We start from the raw sequence: 14,712 nt of genomic DNA, 5'->3' as shown, positions 1-14,712 counted from the left end.
GGAACAGTTTGGGGATGACCCCTTCCATGTTCCGACATGACTGCACACCAGTGACCAAAGCAAGGTCCATAAAGACATGGATGAGTGAGTTTGGTGTGGAGGAACTTGACTGGCTCACAGTGTCCACTCTAATTCATCCAAAAGGTGTTCTACGGGGTTGAGGTCAGGACTCTGTGCAGGCCAGTCAAGTTCCTCCACACCAAACTTCAAGACCAAAGATTATTCCTAACCAGAGAAATCTAATCAGAGACAATTTCTTTGGTGTTCACTTTTCTTCCTACTCATAAACAGTGATGGTTTTTTACACTTAAAAACTTTAGACTTGAGAAAACACTGGAGGATCCTAAACCTGTGTCTCTTTTTAAGGAACCTCCTCCTCCTTTTCCTCCTCTCATCTCCTACAGACGACACCAAACACATGCTAAAGAGTGAATTAAATAACGTGTAATTAGCAACTGTTTAATGATGATTAACTTGACTAATTATTCATTTACTACTACGACTTGACTACAGAGGGACATACAATATATCGGGAGTGAAGCTGAAGGACGTGTCCCTTGTCGACCCCACTGACCGGTCGGAGCCTCTGCCCTCTGCACTTCTGCCTCCTCACCCTCACCGCCATTACCTGCACCATAAACACCACTTCTCTTCATTACACAGTCTCTGAAATTACAGATCCATAAATGACCAGGTTCCTGCATTATCACAGGGATGTTTGTTGTCTTTCCCGGAACAGCTCTGGAATGAACGACTTGATCACCAGTTTTAAAACACCAACTGATCTGAATATATTAATATATTGATCTGTAATAAACACAAGCTCTTTCTTCCACAGATACAGTAAATACTATTCTAACTGGAATAGTTGGAATAGTCAATGTAATTGGTATTGGGTGTGTCGTTTGCACCGTGAGAATTGCACTGCAATGACTTCTCTAATTTCGCTGTACTCAGTACAGTGACAATAAAAGAATCTTAAATCTAACTGGAAATTAAGTCATTACCTAATGACATGAAAAAAGCTTTTACTGGGCAATTGGTGATATCCGCAAACCGTGACATTACACCCACATTTCTGGCATTTAGCAGACACCCTTATCCACAGTGACTTACAATTGATCTCATTTTATACAATTGAGGGTTAAGGACCATGCTCAAGGGCCCTGCAGTGGCAGTTTTGTAGACCAGGGACTCAAACTGACAGCCTTCTGAGAAGTAGGCCATCACCTTGACCACTAAGCTAAGATGGCCCAGTCCAATGAACTTACTGTGATTACTGATGCTGAAGCTTTTATTTATTTCTTTAACACCAGTGAAAGACTCAATCTACCTAAGGATGAAAACACAGAAACCAAGAAGAGGTATAAACAAGTGTTGCTTTTCTATGGACCCCTGGGATAACTGCACCCATTTATTTTCTATAGGCCCCTGGGATAACCACGCCCATTCATTTTCTATAGGCCCCTGGGATAACCACGCCCATTTATTTTCTATGGACCCCTGGGATAACTGCACCCATTCATTTTCTATAGGCTCCTGGGATAACCAGTTGCTAGAAAATCAATGACGTGATTATTTATTTGACCATGCTAGTGTGGAATAAAAAAAATATTCTCACACAATTGATCTGTAATATTGATCTGTATTAATATTTATCTGTTTATTATTTTTGCCTCGATTCATTTTAATTTGCTGCCATGGTTACATTCTTACTGTCACCCCAGAATATGTAAATGTGCTGAACAAGAGGTTAAAATTATTTTTTTAAATGATTAATAAATTAAGTGACTAAGTATATAAGAAATTATATAAGAATATATAAGAGAAAGTATATAAGAAGTATTGTTAGTCACTCACATACGTATTTATTTACTTAATAATTAATTAAATACTTGGCTTGCGGACTTTTATATAAAACTCACTTCCTATATTTGTAAAGCGGAAGTGCAGTTTTGTTCGCACGTTGTGCGCATGCGTGATAATGGTTGCCTCCATGGACGTGCGCTTGACCGCAGTGTGTTTAGGTTTCTCACTGGATCTGGAGTGTTAGAGAGTTTGTTCATGGTTTTAGATTTATTTCCTCTGCGAACTCAGCGCCGGTGTTACTGAAACTCTGTAAGGTAAGAGAAATCGGCTCGGGTTTAATTTCCGGCTGTGTGAAAAAGAGCTGAAGGTTTAATATTCATTAACATGAGACACATCAGACTCATCACATCAGACTCATCACATCAGACTCATCACATCAGACTCATCACATCAGATCACGTTTCCTCAGAGCTGATATCTTTCCTGTACAGTGTCTGTGGGTTTAATCCTTCAGTCCTCACTGTGCTGCAGTTTAATGACCGGATTTTACTCTCCATCATAAATCTGTCAGGGAAGGTTATAAAGCATTATAGACTTTTTGTGGAATGTTGAATTAAATCTTCATATTAATATAGGATTATAAATACATAATGCATCTGGCTCTGCAGAATGTGAAGGGAATAGTGCACCTTTGGTGCAATAAATAAACAAATCAGGTGTGTGTGTGTGTGTGTGTGTGTGTGTGTGAAGCATGCGTCTGACGGCTCTGCTCTCCATGGCGGCGAGGGCTGCACTTCCTGGTGATTATCGCTACGGGACGAACAGACCATGGACTGCAGCGGCACGGAGACTCAACCCCCCAGGGAAGAGGAGGAGGAAGGTGTTCGTAGAGCCGATCAAACCCGAGGACTGGAGTGTGTTCAGAGGAGACGTGGTAAGAAACTGTGTGTGTGTGTGTGTGTGTGTGTACAACACTCATTCAGCTGTAATTTGCTGAATTGTAAATTTCATCAGAATATTTTTGTCACATTTTCAGGATTTACTGTTCATCTCAACACACTGATTAGGAGCTCACTGTGTGTGTGTGTGTGTGTGTGTGTGTGTGTGCGCGCAGGTGGAGATCCTCTCAGGTAAAGATAAAGGGAAGCAGGGGAAAGTCACTCAGGTCTTCCGCCACCGTAACTGGGTCATCATCGAGGGGCTTAACACGGTAACACACACACAATCGATTTCTATCTCTCTTCCTCACACACATTCTCTCTCACACACACTCTGCTTTGATTTTTTATATGTAAAGTTCAAAGGACAGTTGGTAATGATGATTGTCCTCCTCCTCTTCCTCCTCCTTTTCCACTTCCTCCTCCTCCTCTACCTCCTCCTCCTCTTCAGCACTACAGGTATGTGGGCAGGTCTGGAGACTACAGAGGGACGTACATCGGGAGTGAAGCTCCTCTGCTGCTGAAGGACGTGTCCCTTGTGGACCCCACTGACCGGTCAGAGCCTCTGCCCTCTGCACTTCTCCTCCTCGCCCTGACCGGCGTCACCTGCACCATAAATACCACTTTCTTACTTTCCTTCTCTGACCACAGGAAGCCCACGGAGACGGAGTGGAGATTCACGGAGGAGGGAGAGAAGGTTCGGGTTTCCATCAGGACAGGGCGCATCATCCCCAAACCCGTTTTCCAAAGGAGGGACGGCATCATCCCCCAGCAGTGGAAAGGTCAGTTTAGAAATCAACTCTCTTAGTGGCTAGAAATCCTCGAACACTCTTTATTTTATTCCATCAGTCTCGGGTTCATTGTCTGCAGTTTAACGGTGTGCGCGCGTGTGTGTTACAGACGGACTGAAGGACACAACTCCTGAGGATGCTCTGGAGAAAACCTACACTCCGTCACTGAAGACTCTGGAGGAGGAAGTGATGGAGAAGATGAACATCCAGGAAGTGAGAAGACCCAGAAGAAGCTTCTGGTACTGAGACGGTCCAGCGAGAGGACAGAGGAGTGTTCGTTTAGCTGTAATGACCATCTGGATTCGCAATAAAACATGTCTTTGTGCTCGATTGTGTCATTTCCTGTAACGCTGTTAACACAGAACTCGGGTTCGGGAGGCAGCATCTCTGGTCGGCTGACCGGGCCACCTGTCAAAGACCGGGTTCAAGGGTCACGTTTTTGTTCCTTGTTTTTTTAATATATATTTTCAGTAAGATTGCTATTACATTCTGCATTTATGACAAAAAAAACATAAATAAAAATGATCTAAATATTATTTAGTAGACCTGGTTTAATTATATTTAAAGAAAAATGTTGCCGAGAATATTAAAGGACAAATCTGTGGAACATCCTGGTTGGGGAAAAAAGGTGCAGTATTAAAGAGAAAAAATTAATCTTAATTGACAGTGCTTTCTGAAGGGAAAAAAACACAAAGAATAGCATTTTAATGTCATGATTCTCTTGACTTTAATGCATTTATTTACAATTTCTCAGTGCAGATATTCAGACACTGCAGGTATTTTTTCCTCTAATTTGTTTATGGAATTTCTTCACAAAGGAGACTGTATAAATTCGACCTGATCATATCTACGTTCTCACAAAACAGACTGACCGGAAGTCATGAGAATTAAGACGTAAACAGAGCCATTCATTTCCGTTAGTGTGTTCTTCTCTGTTTCTGTCCTGTAATTCTTCCTCCGCACCATACGGTGGCGTGAGCGCACAAATCGCGCGAGATTTGTAACCTGATGTTAAGTAAGGCAAGGAGACGAAGAAGAACGGGGGGATTTGTTTACAGGGAGCTTTTAGCTTAGCTACACTTTAATAATAATAATAATAATAATAATAAATGATAATCATTTGAAATGAAAAATAATAATTATAACAGTAAATAAGTATAAGTATTAACGCCTTTAAAGAGAATGATGAACCGAGAGAAGGTGTTATTTACGCAAGTGAAATTTGAACAGATAGCCGGATAGCTAGCACGCTAAGTTAGCGTTAGCATCAGCGTCAGGAGCGAGAGAGAAGCGGTGTATCGGCGAATAGAGAGAGGTGTTATAAAGTAAAGTGCGGATTAATTTATTGAGTGCGCTGTGTGGTTTTATATGAACCGGGGGAAACATGTCTTTAGTGGCGTACGACAGTAGCGACGACAGTGAGCGCGATGACCCGGGCCCAGAGCCCCGCAGCTCGGCTAAACCCGGCGGCTTGTTCGCCTCTCTGCCTGCGCCCAAGCGCTCTGAGCCCGCGGTGGGAAACCTGAGGTCCGGCCCGGAACTGAGCCGAGCCAGGAAGCGGACAGAACCGGTCAGGATCACCGCTCCAGAGATCCGAGCGGATAGCGTGAGTTTACACACACACAGCCCTGACCCTGCAGGTCACCCTGTTTTATCTTCTCTAACTCCATGATCCTGTGGGGATGTTAACTTAGTGGTTAAGGTGATGGACAGAAGGTCATGAGTTCGAATCCCAGCTCCACCAAGCTGCCCCCGCTGGGCCCCTGAGCAAGGCCCCTAACCCTCAGTTGTATCTGAATCCTCAGTTCGCTCTGGATAAGGGCGTGTCTGCTAAATGACAGAAATGTGATGGAACCAGTTTGTTTTTTTTATTCAGTGTTTGTTTTCTTCCATGAACTGTACATTTCCTACTGGGATGAGTAAAGTATCTATCTATCTATCTATCTATCTATCTATCTATCTATCTATCTGTCCTTCTATCTATCTATCCATCTTTCTGTCTATCCATCTATCTATCTATCTATCTATCTATCTATCAGAGAGAGTAGTTTGGGATGAGTTAAAAAGAAAATCTTCACGTGTGTAAATCTGCAGTAATGAGGAAACGTTTACTCTGAAGTGTTTTCTCCGTGTTTCCAGTCAGATGAAGAGGAAGATGAACCTGTGAGGAAGAGGACGGTGAGTCCGGTGAGTGCTGGACTTTCCCCTGACATAAGTATCGAGGTGAAATATCGTGATGTTTTGTCGGACTGATCGTATCGGCTCCTCCTCACACTCTGATTGGGTTTGTGTTTATCTCTCAGGGTGCTGGACTGTCCACTCTTCTCCCTCAACCCAAACACCTGAGTGTGAAGGAGACACAGCGCCCCCTGCTGCCCCACACCCTCACCAAACGCCCCACCCCCGCCACCCAGGCCAAAGGGACCAAGCCGGCATCTCAGGGCATGTCTGGGACCAGTCCGTCTCCGTCGGCCATTAAAGCGGCGGCCAAGTCGGCGTCGCTGCAGTTCGCTCGTCAGATCGCCGCGGACGAGGAGGGCAGTGACGATGACCTCGCTCCCGAGAATTACTTCTCTCTGTCGGAGAGCTCGGCAGAGCCGCCGGCCGTGACGGCATATCCTGACCCTCAGGCCTACGCTCCATCACTGCAGCCTCCGTCCAGCGCAGAGGATGCTCCGCTGGACTTCAGCTCCGCCCCTGAGACCCAGTCCAGGCCAGCATGGGCCGAGTACCACACTGACCAGTACAGACCACACGAACAAATACCCAGCTCTCAGGTACACACTCCCCCACTGACCACTCACAACTCTACACACACTCCCTCACTGAGCACCCACAACTCTACACACACTCCCCCACTGACCACCCACAACTCTACACACACTCCCTTACTGACCACTTACAACTCTACACACACTCCCCCACTGACCACCCACAACTCTACACACACTCCCTTACTGACCACTTACAACTCTACACACACTCCCCCACTGACCACCCACAACTCTACACACACTCCCTTACTGACCACTTACAACTCTACACACACTCCCTCACTGACCACTCACAACTCTACACACACTCCCTTACTGACCACTTACAACTCTACACACACTCCCTTACTGACCACTTACAACTCTACACACACTCCCCCACTGACCACTTACAACTCTACATACACTCCCTCACTGACCACTCACAACTCTACACACACTCCCTCACTGACCACTTACAACTCTACACACACTCCCTCACTGACCACCCACAACTCTACACACACTCCCCCACTGACCACTCACAACTCTACACACACTCCCTCACTGACCACCCACAACTCTACACACACTCCCTCACTGACCACTTACAACTCTACATACACTCCCTCACTGACCACTCACAACTCTACACACACTCCCTCACTGAACACTTACAACTCTACACACACTCCCTCACTGACCACTTACAACTCTACATACACTCCCTCACTGACCACTCACAACTCTACACACACTCCCTCACTGACCACTTACAACTCTACATACACTCCCTCACTGACCACTTACAACTCTACATACACTCCCTCACTGACCACTTACAACTCTACACACACTCCCCCACTGACCACTTACAACTCTATACACACTCCCTCACTGACCACTTACAACTCTACATACACTCCCCCACTGACCACTCACAACTCTACACACACTCCCCCACTGACCACTTACAACTCTACATACACTCCCTCACTGACCACTCACAACTCTACACACACTCCCTTACTGACCACCCACAACTCTACACACACTCCCCCACTGACCACTCACAACTCTACATACACTCCCTTACTGACCACTTACAACTCTACACACACTCCCCCACTGACCACCCACAACTCTACACACACTCCCTTACTGACCACTTACAACTCTACACACACTCCCCCACTGACCACTCACAACTCTACATACACTCCCTCACTGACCACTCACAACTCTACACACACTCCCTCACTGACCACTTACAACTCTACACACACTCCCTCACTGACCACTTACAACTCTACACACACTCCCTCACTGACCACTTACAACTCTACACACACTCCCTCACTGACCACTTACAACTCTACACACACTCCCTCACTGACCACCCACAACTCTACACACACTCCCCCACTGACCACTTACAACTCTACATACACTCCCTCACTGACCACTCACAACTCTACACACACTCCCTTACTGACCACTTACAACTCTACACACACTCCCTCACTGACCACTTACAACTCTACATACACTCCCTCACTGACCACTTACAACTCTACACACACTCCCTTACTGACCACTTACAACTCTACACACACTCCCCCACTGACCACTTACAACTCTACACACACTCCCTCACTGACCACTTACAACTCTACACACACTCCCCCACTGACCACCCACAACTCTACACACACTCCCTTACTGACCACTTACAACTCTACACACACTCCCTCACTGACCACTCACAACTCTACACACACTCCCTTACTGACCACTTACAACTCTACACACACTCCCTCACTGACCACTTACAACTCTACATACACTCCCTCACTGACCACTCACAACTCTACACACACTCCCTCACTGACCACTTACAACTCTACACACACTCCCTCACTGACCACTTACAACTCTACACACACTCCCTCACTGACCACTTACAACTCTACATACACTCCCCCACTGACCACTCACAACTCTACACACACTCCCCCACTGACCACTTACAACTCTACATACACTCCCTCACTGACCACTCACAACTCTACACACACTCCCTTACTGACCACCCACAACTCTACACACACTCCCTCACTGACCACCCACAACTCTACACACACTCCCCCACTGACCACCCACAACTCTACACACACTCCCTTACTGACCACTTACAACTCTACACACACTCCCCCACTGACCACTTACAACTCTACATACACTCCCTCACTGACCACTCACAACTCTACACACACTCCCTTACTGACCACTTACAACTCTACACACACTCCCTCACTGACCACTTACAACTCTACACACACTCCCTCACTGACCACTTACAACTCTACACACACTCCCTCACTGACCACTTACAACTCTACACACACTCCCTCACTGACCACCCACAACTCTACACACACTCCCCCACTGACCACTTACAACTCTACATACACTCCCTCACTGACCACTCACAACTCTACACACACTCCCTCACTGACCACTTACAACTCTACATACACTCCCTCACTGACCACTTACAACTCTACACACACTCCCTTACTGACCACTTACAACTCTACACACACTCCCCCACTGACCACTTACAACTCTACACACACTCCCTCACTGACCACTTACAACTCTACACACACTCCCTCACTGACCACCCACAACTCTACACACACTCCCTCACTGATCACTTACAACTCTACACACACTCCCTCACTGACCACCCACAACTCTACACACACTCCCTCACTGACCACTTACAACTCTACACACACTCCCTCACTGACCACTTACAACTCTACACACACTCCCTCACTGACCACTTACAACTCTACACACACTCCCCCACTGACCACTTACAACTCTACACACACTCCCTCACTGACCACTTACAACTCTACACACACTCCCCCACTGACCACCCACAACTCTACACACACTCCCTCACTGACCACTTACAACTCTACACACACTCCCTCACTGACCACTCACAACTCTACACACACTCCCTTACTGACCACTTACAACTCTACACACACTCCCTCACTGACCACTTACAACTCTACATACACTCCCTCACTGACCACTCACAACTCTACACACACTCCCTCACTGACCACTTACAACTCTACACACACTCCCTCACTGACCACTTACAACTCTACACACACTCCCTCACTGACCACTTACAACTCTACATACACTCCCCCACTGACCACTCACAACTCTACACACACTCCCTCACTGACCACTCACAACTCTACATACACTCCCTCACTGACCACTCACAACTCTACACACACTCCCTTACTGACCACCCACAACTCTACACACACTCCCTCACTGACCACCCACAACTCTACACACACTCCCCCACTGACCACTCACAACTCTACATACACTCCCTTACTGACCACTTACAACTCTACACACACTCCCCCACTGACCACCCACAACGCTAAACACACACTCCCTTACTGACCACTTACAACTCTACACACACTCCCCCACTGACCACTTACAACTCTACATACACTCCCTCACTGACCACTCACAACTCTACACACACTCCCTCACTGACCACTTACAACTCTACTCACACTCCCTCACTGACCACTTACAACTCTACTCACACTCCCTCACTGACCACTTACAACTCTACTCACACTCCCTCACTGACCACTTACAACTCTACACACACTCCCTCACTGACCACCCACAACTCTACACACACTCCCTCACTGATCACTTACAACTCTACACACACTCCCTCACTGACCACCCACAACTCTACACACACTCCCTCACTGACCACTTACAACTCTACACACACTCCCTCACTGACCACCCACAACTCTACACACACTCCCCCACTGACCACTCACAACTCTACACACACTCCCTTACTGACCACTTACAACTCTACACACACTCCCCCACTGACCACTCACAACTCTACACACACTCCCTCACTGACCACTTACAACTCTACACACACTCCCTCACTGACCACCCACAACTCTACACACACTCCCTCACTGGCCACCCACAACTCTACACACACTCCCTCACTGACCACTCACAACTCTACACACACTCCCTCACTGACCACTCACAACTCTACACACACTCCCCCACTGACCACTCACAACTCTACACACACTCCCTCACTGACCACCCACAACTCTACACACACTCCCTCACTGACCACTTACAACTCTACACACACTCCCTCACTGACCACTCACAACTCTACACACACTCCCTCACTGATCACTTACAACTCTACACACACTCCCTCACTGACCACCCACAACTCTACACACACTCCCTCACTGATCACTTACAACTCTACACACACTCCCTCACTGATCACTTACAACTCTACACACACTCCCTCACTGACCACTCACAACTCTACACACACTCCCTCACTGACCACCCACAACTCTACACACACTCCCTCACTGACCACCCACAACTCTACACACACTCCCTCACTGACCACTCACAACTCTACACACACTCCCTCACTGACCACTTACAACTCTACACACACTCCCTCACTGACCACCCACAACTCTACACACACTCCCTCACTGACCACCCACAACTCTACACACACTCCCTCACTGACCACTCACAACTCTACACACACTCCCTCACTGACCACTCACAACTCTACACACACTCCCTCACTGACCACTCACAACTCTACTCACACTCCCTCACTGACCACCCACAACTCTACACACACTCCCTCACTGACCACCCACAACTCTACACACACTCCCCCAATGACCACTCACAACTCTATACACACTCCCTCACTGACCACTCATAACTCTACACACACTCCCTCACTGACCACTTACAACTCTACACACTCCCTCACTGACCACTTACAACTCTACTCACACTCCCTCACTGACCACCCACAACTCTACACACACTCCCTCACTGACCACTTACAACTCTACTCACACTCCCTCACTGACCACTTACAACTCTACTCACACTCCCTCACTGACCACCCACAACTCTACTCACACTCCCTCACTGACCACCTACAACTCTATACACACTCCCTCACTGACCACCCACAACTCTACACACACTCCCTCACTGACCACCCACAACTCTACACACACTCCCTCACTGACCACCCACAACTCTACACACACTCCCTCACTGACCACCCACAACTCTACACACACTCCCTCACTGACCACCCACAACTCTACACACACTCCCTCACTGACCACCCACAACTCTACACACACTCCCTCACTGACCACCCACAACTCTACACACACTCCCTCACTGACCACCCACAACTCTACACACACTCCCTCACTGACCACCCACAACTCTACACACACTCCCTCACTGACCACCCACAACTCTACACACACTCCCTCACTGACCACCCACAACTCTACACACACTCCCTCACTGACCACCCACAACTCTACACACACTCCCTCACTGACCACCCACAACTCTACACACACTCCCTCACTGACCACCCACAACTCTACACACACTCCCTCACTGACCACCCACAACTCTACACACACTCCCTCACTGACCACCCACAACTCTACACACACTCCCTCACTGACCACCCACAACTCTACACACACTCCCTCACTGACCACCCACAACTCTACACACACTCCCTCACTGACCACCCACAACTCTACACACACTCCCTCACTGACCACCCACAACTCTACACACACTCCCTCACTGACCACCCACAACTCTACACACACTCCCTCACTGACCACCCACAACTCTACACACACTCCCTCACTGACCACCCACAACTCTACACACACTCCCTCACTGACCACCCACAACTCTACACACACTCCCTCACTGACCACCCACAACTCTACACACACTCCCTCACTGACCACCCACAACTCTACACACACTCCCTCACTGACCACCCACAACTCTACACACACTCCCTCACTGACCACCCACAACTCTACACACACTCCCTCACTGACCACCCACAACTCTACACACACTCCCTCACTGACCACCCACAACTCTACACACACTCCCTCACTGACCACCCACAACTCTACACACACTCCCTCACTGACCACCCACAACTCTACACACACTCCCTCACTGACCACCCACAACTCTACACACACTCCCTCACTGACCACCCACAACTCTACACACACTCCCTCACTGACCACCCACAACTCTACACACACTCCCTCACTGACCACCCACAACTCTACACACACTCCCTCACTGACCACCCACAACTCTACACACACTCCCTCACTGACCACCCACAACTCTACACACACTCCCTCACTGACCACCCACAACTCTACACACACTCCCTCACTGACCACCCACAACTCTACACACACTCCCTCACTGACCACCCACAACTCTACACACACTCCCTCACTGACCACCCACAACTCTACACACACTCCCTCACTGACCACCCACAACTCTACACACACTCCCTCACTGACCACCCACAACTCTACACACACTCCCTCACTGACCACCCACAACTCTACACACACTCCCTCACTGACCACCCACAACTCTACACACACTCCCTCACTGACCACCCACAACTCTACACACACTCCCTCACTGACCACCCACAACTCTACACACACTCCCTCACTGACCACCCACAACTCTACACACACTCCCTCACTGACCACCCACAACTCTACACACACTCCCTCACTGACCACCCACAACTCTACACACACTCCCTCACTGACAACAAAATCTCTCCCATGTGAACATTGTGTGTGTGTGAGAGAGATGTGTGTTACTGTGTGTGTGTGAGAGAGAGATGTTACTGTGTGTGTGTGTGTGTGTGTGTGTGTGTGAGAAATGTTACTCTGTGTGTGTGTGTGTGTGTGAGAGATGTTACTGTGTGTGTGTGTGTGTGAGAGATGTTACTCTGTGTGTGTGTGTGTGTGTGAGAGATGTTACTGTGTGTGTGTGTGTGAGAGATGTTACTGTGTGTGTGTGTGTGTGAGAGATGTTACTGTGTGTGTGTGTGTGAGAGATGTTACTGTGTGTGTGTGTGTGTGTGAGATGTTACTCTGTGTGTGTGTGTGTGTGTGTGAGATGTTACTGTGTGTGTGAGAGATGTTACTCTGTGTGTGTGTGTGTGTGTGTGTGTGAGAGATGTTACTGTGTGTGTGTGTGTGTGTGAGATGTTACTGTGTGTGTGTGTGTGTGAGAGATGTTACTCTGTGTGTGTGTGTGTGTGTGTGAGATGTTACTGTGTGTGTGTGTGTGTGTGTGTGAGAGATGTTACTGTGTGTGTGTGTGTGAGATGTTACTGTGTGTGTGTGTGTGAGATGTTACTGTGTGTGTGTGTGAGATGTTACTGTGTGTGTGTGTGAGATGTTACTGTGTGTGTGTGTGAGATGTTACTGTGTGTGTGTGTGTGAGAGATGTTACTGTGTGTGTGTGTGTGTGAGAGATGTTACTGTGTGTGTGTGTGTGAGAGAGATGTTACTGTGTTTGTGTGTGTGTGAGATGTTACTGTGTGTGTGTGTGAGATGTTACTGTGTGTGTGTGTGTGTGTGTGAGATGTTACTGTGTGTGTGTGTGTGTGTGTGTGAGATGTTACTGTGTGTGTGAGAGATGTTACTGTGTGTGTGTGTGTGAGAGATGTTACTGTGTGTGTGTGTGTGAGAGATGTTACTGTGTGTGTGTGAGAGATGTTACTGTGTGTGTGTGAGAGATGTTACTGTGTGTGTGTGTGAGAGATGTTACTGTGTGTGTGTGTGTGAGAGATGTTACTGTGTGTGTGTGTGTGTGAGAGATGTTACTGTGTGTGTGTGTGTGTGAGAGATGTTACTGTGTGTGTGTGTGTGAGAGATGTTAGTGTGTGTGTGTGTGAGAGATGTTACTGTGTGTGTGTGTGTGAGAGATGTTAGTGTGTGTGTGTGAGATGTTACTGTGTGTGTGTGTGTGTGAGATGTTACTGTGTGTGTGTGTTTGAGAGATGTTACTGTGTGTGTGTGTGAGAGATGTTACTGTGTGTGTGTGTGTGAGAGATGTTACTGTGTGTGTGTGTTTGAGAGATGTTACTGTGTGTGTGTGTGAGAGATGTTACTGTGTGTGTGTGTGTGAGAGATGTTACTGTGTTTGTGTGTGTGTGAGATGTTACTGTGTGTGTGTGAGATGTTACTGTGTGTGTGTGAGATGTTACTGTGTGTGTGTGAGATGTTACTGTGTGTGTGTGAGATGTTACTGTGTGTGTGTGTGTGTGTGTGTGTGTGTGAGATGTTACTGTGTGTGTGTGTGTGTGTGAGATGTTACTGTGTGTGTGAGAGATGTTACTGTGTGTGTGTGTGAGATGTTACTGTGTGT

At 47.5% G+C, this 14,712-nt stretch overlaps 2 protein-coding genes across 2 annotated transcripts in view; both read left to right on the top strand.

Moving 5' to 3' along the window:
- Window positions 1-1,961: 1,961 nt before the first annotated feature.
- Window positions 1,962-3,866, top strand: mrpl24 (mitochondrial ribosomal protein L24). The gene is made up of 6 exons (XM_058377226.1): window positions 1,962-2,123; window positions 2,560-2,743; window positions 2,924-3,019; window positions 3,199-3,302; window positions 3,399-3,529; window positions 3,648-3,866. The coding sequence occupies exons 2-6, from the start codon at window positions 2,561-2,563 to the stop codon at window positions 3,782-3,784; spliced, it is 651 nt and encodes a 216-aa protein (XP_058233209.1). The 5' UTR covers window positions 1,962-2,123; window position 2,560; the 3' UTR covers window positions 3,785-3,866.
- A 686-nt stretch (window positions 3,867-4,552) lies between these two features.
- prcc (proline rich mitotic checkpoint control factor) overlaps window positions 4,553-14,712 on the top strand; it is a 30,662-nt gene continuing 20,502 nt past the window's right edge. The window contains exons 1-3 of the mRNA XM_058377214.1: window positions 4,553-5,144; window positions 5,678-5,725; window positions 5,842-6,315. Coding sequence (XP_058233197.1) covers window positions 4,923-5,144; window positions 5,678-5,725; window positions 5,842-6,315 — 744 coding nt within the window. The 5' untranslated portion in view covers window positions 4,553-4,922. The remainder of the gene's footprint in view (window positions 5,145-5,677; window positions 5,726-5,841; window positions 6,316-14,712) is intronic.

The sequence above is a fragment of the Hemibagrus wyckioides genome, linkage group LG24 (genome assembly GCF_019097595.1).
Source record: "Hemibagrus wyckioides isolate EC202008001 linkage group LG24, SWU_Hwy_1.0, whole genome shotgun sequence".
NCBI lineage: Eukaryota > Metazoa > Chordata > Actinopteri > Siluriformes > Bagridae > Hemibagrus > Hemibagrus wyckioides.
Note: the sequence above shows the minus strand (reverse complement) of the source record. Positions and strands in the feature narration are given on the sequence as shown.

Bases quoted from the DNA above. Each gene is read 5' to 3' on its own strand.
- mrpl24 (XM_058377226.1), top strand. From the start codon at position 2,561: ATGCGTCTGACGGCTCTGCTCTCCATGGCGGCGAGGGCTGCACTTCCT. The intron at 2,744-2,923 runs GTAAGAAACTGT...GTGTGCGCGCAG, and splicing joins GTGTGTTCAGAGGAGACGTG to GTGGAGATCCTCTCAGGTAA. The intron at 3,530-3,647 runs GTCAGTTTAGAA...TGTGTGTTACAG, and splicing joins CATCCCCCAGCAGTGGAAAG to ACGGACTGAAGGACACAACT.